Genomic DNA, 8143 nt, shown 5'->3' on the forward strand with positions numbered 1-8143 from the left:
TCTAGTTCCTTTTTACAGTGGTCTCCCTTTATACTGATTGCTTTTCTTAATTCCTTTAGTGTTTTTATTACCTCCTTTGTGAACTCAAGATCTAGTAGAATGGAAAGGTCTGTTTCACTTTTTGTTCTTTCAGGGGACTTCTCTTGTTCTTTTATTTGGGAGTGTTTCCTCTCCTTCTTCATTTTACTTATATTTCTCTGACTCTCTGAAGTTAAGAGAAACAGTTATCTCCTGTGGTGTTGAAAGTCTAATTTTAAGTGGGAGCATCCCTGTGTAGCCTGCATGAGTCTTATATTTTTGGTGCAAGGGTTGTTTTTTATATGGATGCCTCCATATCTTTCCTCAATGTGTGCTGGACAGATCTCCTAGATAGAGGGTGTAATTGTGGTTGTGATGACCAGAGCCTGCACTTGACATTGAGCAGAGTCTCCTCTTTGCTCTGTGGTTGTCACAGCCTTGTTGGGACATGGTCTGCTCCCCAGATCTTGGATAGAAACCCCCATATCCATTTCCAAGCTTTGGTGTGAGGTAGGCAGGACTGGAGCACTCCTGCTGGGAGAGGAGCCACTTAGTATTCCTCTGCAGGAGCTGTCCACTGGGAAGTGTGGTCTGTGGTGTCACATGTCACCCTTTGTGTGGTCTCACAAAAGACTGTTGATGACATTGCTCTTGGCCCAGCCTCAACCATGGGAATGCAGGCAATCATTCCGGGTGTGCCCCAGGTCTTGTGCTCACAAAGCCACCAGCACAGATCCACAGGTGCACATCCACTGAAATCTGGCTCTGGGACCACAGGAGTCACATCTGCAACCAAAAGACATGGTACTCCAAATACTGATTAAAGACTTCTGGTGGACTACTAAATCTGCTTAACTGAGCAAATAAGTGTAGGGTCATTTGTGGTATAGTCTGATGGTATTAGACAAATCACAACCCAGTTGAATACTTCCTGGATCTGTAACTCAGAATGTTAATGTTTAATGTTTTGCCAAACACTTTTTTTTATGTCATGTATTATAGAGTGTTAGAGCTAAGTGTCATTATAGATCATTTAACCCTAATGGGAAATCACGTAAAACAGGTACCAGGAAGAGAGTTCAAGGGTTTAGCTCAAAGCAAAGATATTGGGGCTAGTGGAAAATAGGAATGAAGAATTAATAAAGCTAAAGGTAAAAAAAAAAAAAAAACATAGATGGAGGGAAGTGTTTCAATAACTGCCAGTGTTTGCAAATCACCTTCCTGGGCTGGAAAGGACATTGATAGGCTGTCTCTCTTAGAAAACAAGGGGCAGCATAGACACATAGGTAAGAAGAGGTATAGCAGAAATTAAAATCCAGTTTACCAACTTCCAGTGCATTTCCTTTTCCACTTTATACCCATTGTTGAGCTAAAGCTGTACAAAGGATGGTAAAGGTCATAAATTGGTGAGTTACAAAATCAGACCAACCCTGAAAAGACCCCAAGTCTTCCCACATCAACCTGCTGATGTGATCAAAATCCCATCTGCTTGAGAACTTAAATCCTCTTGAAGCTGAAAGCCAAAAGTTTTCTCTCATGCTCAAGTCATTCAGCCCTGCTGGCAAAACAGTGCTGAGAGATATCACTGGAAAAGGACCTTATTTTCTTAAGGGAATGTTATTTTTTCTGACTAAATCATTGAGTCCATCTTGTGGATTTTAGGGGGGAGGTTTGTTTACTTTTTGTGTTGGATTTTTGGGTTTTATTGCTTCTGAAATTTTGGTAGAAAAATGACACAAAGGACACTTCCCTAGAGGGGACAATGTTTACCTGTTCCCGTTTCTGTCTTCTGGCTCTCCCATGAGCGTGACTCTCCCCTAGGGAACGTTATCACTTTTAATTTAGTTACAAGTAGTCAAATTGATGGTAGTTCACCATTTTTTCCTCTTTTCTTGTTCTTAGGAAAAATATGTGGGCTTCCCTGGTGGCACAGTGGTTGACAGTCCGCCTGCCGATGCAGGGGATGTGGGTTTGTGCCCCGGTCCAGGAAGATCCCACATGCCGTGGAGCGGCTGGGCCCGTGAGCCATGACCACTGAGCCTGTGCGTCCAGAGCCTGTGCTCCACAATGGAAGAGGCCACAACAGTGACAGGCCCACATATCAAAACAAACAAAAAAAAAAGTCAATTTTTGAAAAATAGGTAAAAAATGCAGCAATGCCCTCTTCTCATTCCTTCTACCCCATGAATCCAGCCCTCTCCACCAATGTGAGTGACTTTAAAGACAATGGCTATTGAATATGTGGTTTTGCTCTGATAGAGGAAGAAGAAAGAAACAGTGCACTTACTGACTATGGATCAGGCTGGGGCTGCTGCCATTGCGTTCATTCATCAAATTGGGATGATATGCTACAGAGCTACCTTCACTCATTTAGTTTTCCCAGGATTGGGGAATACGGTCACTGACACAGCCCAGAGCCTTGGATGAGCTCTTATATTCCTTTGAAAGACACACCCATATTTAGAGCAAAGAGAGGTTTGGAAGTTTCAGTCACCCACCTTAAGAAGTTGGAGGGCAGGATGCCTGTCAATTTAACTATGACACTTTTACCACAAGAAAGAAATGTGAAAATTCTGTCATTATCAAAAATGAGTTCATATTTCACAATTGTCCCCCAAAGGCATACTTTATTAATCAAGACCCTATTATAATTTACTCACTAGGATAGATTGTTATATCTTTTCAGAGTCTTTTAATCTAAATGGTATCTTTCCCCACGACACTGTGTTTCTCAGGAATTCAAGAAGCTTGGGCCATTCTGTGCTTCTGATTGCTATTATTTACTTTTTCTCAAATAATTGTTTTACGGTAGCAAGATTACTTCTCAACTCATGCTATCTATCATATTTCCATGAAATATTGTTTTTTCAAACTTGAATTTCCACTGAGCTCTAAATATAGTTATGGCTTTGCATTTAAATATTTTTTGTGAAGTAAGTTTTTTCCTTTGTAACAAAATAATCTGTTGGCTGTCCTATCCTTCCTATTAGATTATTTGTGTGTTCTACTGACTTTTAGATTCTGAGGACATGAATCAATTACAAGCTCAGTTGCATTGACTCCATCTCACACAAGCTGGCCTATAAAAACCACTTGAGAGTCAGGGTCTGCAGAGAATTCCAGCTTAACATATTCCCACACTGACCAAAATAAACCTGAGCCAATTAGTATATATCTCATCCTTGCCAAAATTGCCAACTCAGAAGTAAACATGACTAAGGAATTTTTCTCAGTATCCCCACATGAAGCTGATCACCCTTCCAGGTAGAATGCAAAAAGAAATGACACTTCTTCTACAGCCAAATGATAGTTTGCGAGGCAGTTGTCAGCAGCCCAGGGGAGTGAGCATCTTGATGAAGTAGAGATCTAACTTACATGCAATGTAGGATCAGGTCTACAATTTCATCCAGCTCTTGCTCTTACCCTTCCTTAACCCTCTCTCATTCTTCCTTTGACTCTGCATCATTTGACTCTAGTCCTCCTAGGCTTGAAATTCCTCCATTGCCTCTTAATATATCACATTATTATTATTCATCAAGGAAGTTCCATCTCTCAGAAGATCAGCAAGACAAGGTTCCACATTTCATTTTCCTTAAGATTTTGGCTCATCTATTGAGTTGTGAGATGATTATGAAGTTGCTTTAAACCTAACTACCATGTAGAAGAGGCAACCCTGACCCACTGTCTCCTCTTACTTTCATTTCCTTCTCTGACCTCACTTATCTGTGACACTTGTCATTCCCATACTCACCTCCACTTATCATTCAACATTTATTTAATTCTACTGAACAATTAAAAAGAAATACATGTGTATGCCTACAGGAGTGAGCACTTGAGACATCAACCAGAAGAAATACACCAGTAGATGTGCCCCTTAAAAGTTAATACCACATTTTGAGCCACAGTTGCCTATCAGGGAAGAGTCAAGGAAAGAATAAACTTCAACTGTTCCTGGAAAAAGTGCTGACCTGTTAATGAGAAACAGGCAATATCTGTGGAAGTTCCCAGGCTTTGCTGGGAAGAGACTCCTCCCCATGGCAGGAATCTCCTTGAACCAAAGCCAGGCCCTTCCCATGACCCCTGTCCCGGCTCCCCCATCCTGTTATTCATTTCAGTGCCCCTCCCTGAAATCCTCTTATAAAAACCCAGTCTTTTCTGCCCTGAAAAACCAGTGAAGATCCCTTGCAAGAGAAGTAAGTGGGAGCTGAGACAAGGTGACACCCCTGACAGGGGTTTCACCTCACATATTTCAGGGAAGGTATACAAGGATCCCTGTCCTCAGAGAATGCAGGAGCTCTGAGACCAGGCAAAGACAGTTCTGGGAGGCCTCAGGTGTAGTAGGATATATAGATTTTCAAATTCCTTCCAGAACTATGGAGGGGGATGGATGCCATCAAGATGAATTTATTCCTAGGGAACTAGACAGATGAAAAGACAAGAGGTACAACAGGGTGTTTCTCATATCCTCTCTCTGACCACCCTTTCTTTAGTTCTCTGGTTGTCTCCACACATCACAGACAAAATGATGCCTTCCATGGGCCTCCCCAGCCTGTCCTGGATGCTGCTCTCCTGCCTGATGCTCCTGTCTCAAGTCCAAGGTGAGACTTCTTTGCCTCTAGCACTGGGTTCCCAGTGTTTGCTCAGGGCCAAGAAGAGGAGGAAAGCTCCTGTGTGCTTACCATGGTAATGGTACATCCCCACACAACAACACTGCCTGCACTTCCTGCATCATCATCCTTCCTTCTGGGTGACTAGTGGTGGGAGGCACCTCAGTGGTCCAGTAACAGTGGGATGAGATGATTCTCAATTTTCAGTAGAGTCTAATTTTTGTGGGTATATTAAGAAGGGAAAACATAGAGTATCATTAATGAGATGAGTAGAAGGAGAATGACTGGAGGATCCAGTGTAGAAACAGTCAGCCAAGACGAGGAGAAGGTTTGTACTTTTGAATAAGGTAGATGAATTAAAAAAAAAAAATAGACCATCTCCCAATTACTAGGTCTAGTTCATGATTAAGAAAAACTGGAAATGTTGTCATTAGTGACAGGCAGTTAGGAGTTTGGTGTCACTGTCCCAAGCGGTGGCACCACAGATATTCCTCAAGGTCACCTCCTCACTCCAATCCCTTCTCTCCATTTCACCCCAACCCTCTCCCTTACTTCTTCCTCCTCAGGGGAAGATTCCCAGGAAAAAATGCTCTCTGCACAGCTCAGCTGTCCGAGCGGCTCCATGGCCTATGTGTCCAACTGCTATGCCTTGTTTATAACACCTAAAACCTGGATGGACGCAGACGTGAGTGCTGGGATTTACAGTACGGGCTGATAAGGAGAAGCAAATTAGAGACAGGGTTTGGGGTCTGGGAGTCTCCATTCTCTAGAGTTTCTTGAGGGTGAGAATGAGCGTCTCATCTTTTGCAAACACAACCCCTTCTCACCTACCTTAGCCCTGTCCTTGCCTCAGTGAGGGTCTCAAGCTCCTCCCCAGTCTCTCCCTTCTCCACACAGATGACTTGCCAGAAGAGACACTCAGGACACCTTGTGTCTGTGTTCAGTGGGAGTGAGGGATCCTTCGTGGCCTCCCTGATCAAGGACAGCTTGAAAACCCACTCAGACGTCTGGATTGGGCTCCATGACCCCACAGAGGTACACTTATATCCTCTCTAGTCTGTTACCTCCCAGGATGCTATGGCCACCCAGGCCTGCTCGCTGTCCCCTGTGCCTGCCTAGGAAATAACGTAGAGATCCTTAGAGCTTGGAGATCAAGGGGGTAATTGGAGAATGGAGGGCCTTGAGACCAGCTGCAGAGCTGAGTTCTGTGCAGGTTTCCAGTCTCCAGCTAAGGTCAATCTGCCTCTTGTCAAGCTTTTACACAATTCACACACCATGCCTTGATTCCGTTCGCTGTGCATCCCTGAGTCTGCACACGCTACTCTTAGCAAGTGCTAAATGAATATTTAGGATTGATGCATTTTTCCCTTATAAAACATATGTTGTCTTGGAGGTTCAGAGGGTAATCACAAATGTACCACCAAGTATAGTTCACACAGTGTCAAGTTACTCTGAGGGGTTCTATTCGTCTTTGTGATTATTGACTTTTGAATTTGCCAATAGAAGCAAAGAGTTAGGGGGTGTTTCCCATTGGAGAGCTGTGGGGCATCACCTGGTAGAGCAGAACTAATTTCATGATGCTGGGGAGGGTATCAGGTGTTCCAACTGAGAGAATCAGGCCAGGGGACCTCTAAAGGCCTTTCCACCTCACCTGACTCCATCCTCTGCTCTATAGGGCTCTGACGGTGGATGGCAGTGGAGTAACAGTGATGAGCTCAATTACGTTGCCTGGGAGAAAGATGCCCCCACCAGATCATCTCCTCGCTATTGTGGGAGCCTGTCCAGAAGCTCAGGTAGGAAACAGAGGAGGTCACTTCTGCCCAGCCTTTTCCATCCCGTCATCCCCTATTTCTGGGTCTGGTCTTCAGAGAATCCTCCTGGGCTGGAACCGCTTGTCTGTTCCCATACCCTCTCACCTCTCCTTTATTTCTCTCTCTTTCCCCTGGAGTGGGACCCTGGTGAAGATGAGGGAGAGCCTTTGAGTCCTAGGCCAGAATCTTGGATGCCTCCCCATTGGGTTCTCAATCTCCACCAGTCCCATTCACTTGAGCTCTTCTGTCTTTTCAGGGTATCTGAAGTGGAGAGATTATAAGTGTTGCATGAAGTTACCCTATGTCTGCAAGTTCAAGGGCTAAGTCAGATGGGAAGTCAGTAGCCAGAGTCTGGTGTGCAGCTCATCATGGACTTGGAAGCAAGAGTGAAGACCCATCCAGGAAAGGGGAATCCTCCCCACACCCCCAACCTGACCACCTCATTCTGGCCTTCCCTGTCTCTCGGCCTCATTTCAGGCATTTGTGTGTGTGTGTGTGTGTGTGTGTGTGTGTGTGTGTGTATGCGTGCCATGGCCTGAGGTTTTGGAGAACAGTAATAAATATCTTATTCCAAACTTACCTGCTTTTGTGCTCTTGTCTTATAACAAGACTCTGAGGAAGAAGTTTGTATGGGAAGAACTTAGGGGTGGCCTCTGTTAAGTTTCATCCAGTTTCCTTGGAAAATGACTGAATGTACATTCCCACCAGTGTATTTGTGATGAGTATGTAGGCCCTGTTCCCTTAGGAATTGGGTTGTATTATACAAAGGCATTGCTTCCCCACACACTGTACTGTCCATTCCTCCTGATGGTATGACACAAGCAGCCTTAGTGGGGTCCCATGCTATTTATTATAGAATGCACTTCTGAAATCATTTGCTGTGAATGATCATTAAGGATCTATTCTTTTTCTTTAATGTGCAATCTACTGATTATATTACCAAGGCTTTGGCTGGACTGTCATATTGGAAAGAGACATGCATAGACAAATATGACCAGAGAGCTTAGAGGAACTGAGGCTGACTTCTTGGAGCCAATAAGGCACCTTGGAAAAAAAGCCTTGTACCTTGTTAACAGGGTTCCCAGCATCCTTACCTCGTAAATAAGGAAGGATTCTTCCTGGAAGAGCCAGGAAACAGGATACTTTGGGGACTTCAAGAGGAGTGGAATTCACAAAATCTATAGTTATTATAGGCAAACCTGATGGTGAGTATCTGGTGTGACTTAGTGTCCCTGAGAGGTTACTAAAAGTTTAATCGGGAGATTTCTTATAACAAGTTCCAGCAAAACATAATTAAAAGGGCCTACATGATCAATCACTATTCTTGCTGGACTTATGAAAATAATCAGGTCAAGTTTATTACATTAAAACATTTTGCAAACAAATTAGTCTTTATCTGGCTTTGAAAAATGAAGGTGATTTTAGAGAGAAAAAATATGTTTCAATTAAACTATAACACCCACTTGTAGATATTAATTTCTAGTGCTGTTACTTTCTTTTGAGGTTTGTTACTTACATGAAAATTGGACTGGATACCAAATTTTTCTAGTTTTCTCCAATATCTAACTACAGTTCTCTAAAGTTTCCAGTTTTACACTATTCCTTGGTGTTGGCATTATTGAGAACTAAAACTGCCCTTTTCCTGAAGCCCTGCAAATTTAAACTAGATTATGTGATATAAATTTCAAAGAAAGCACTACAACAGCT

The 8143-nt window shown here is 43.2% G+C and overlaps 1 protein-coding gene across 1 annotated transcript; it reads left to right on the forward strand.

Moving 5' to 3' along the window:
- Window positions 1-4540: 4540 nt before the first annotated feature.
- Window positions 4541-6908, forward strand: LOC308628006 (lithostathine-like; the record flags this gene model as incomplete). The annotated part of the gene is made up of 5 exons (XM_081254578.1): window positions 4541-4616; window positions 5192-5310; window positions 5523-5660; window positions 6301-6418; window positions 6693-6908. The coding sequence occupies 5 exons, from the start codon at window positions 4541-4543 to the stop codon at window positions 6758-6760; spliced, it is 519 nt and encodes a 172-aa protein (XP_081110704.1). The 3' UTR covers window positions 6761-6908.
- Between the last annotated feature and the right edge of the window lie 1235 nt (window positions 6909-8143).

The sequence above is a fragment of the Mesoplodon bidens genome (assembly GCF_964165515.1).
Source record: "Mesoplodon bidens genome assembly, chromosome: 14".
Lineage (NCBI taxonomy): Eukaryota > Metazoa > Chordata > Mammalia > Artiodactyla > Ziphiidae > Mesoplodon > Mesoplodon bidens.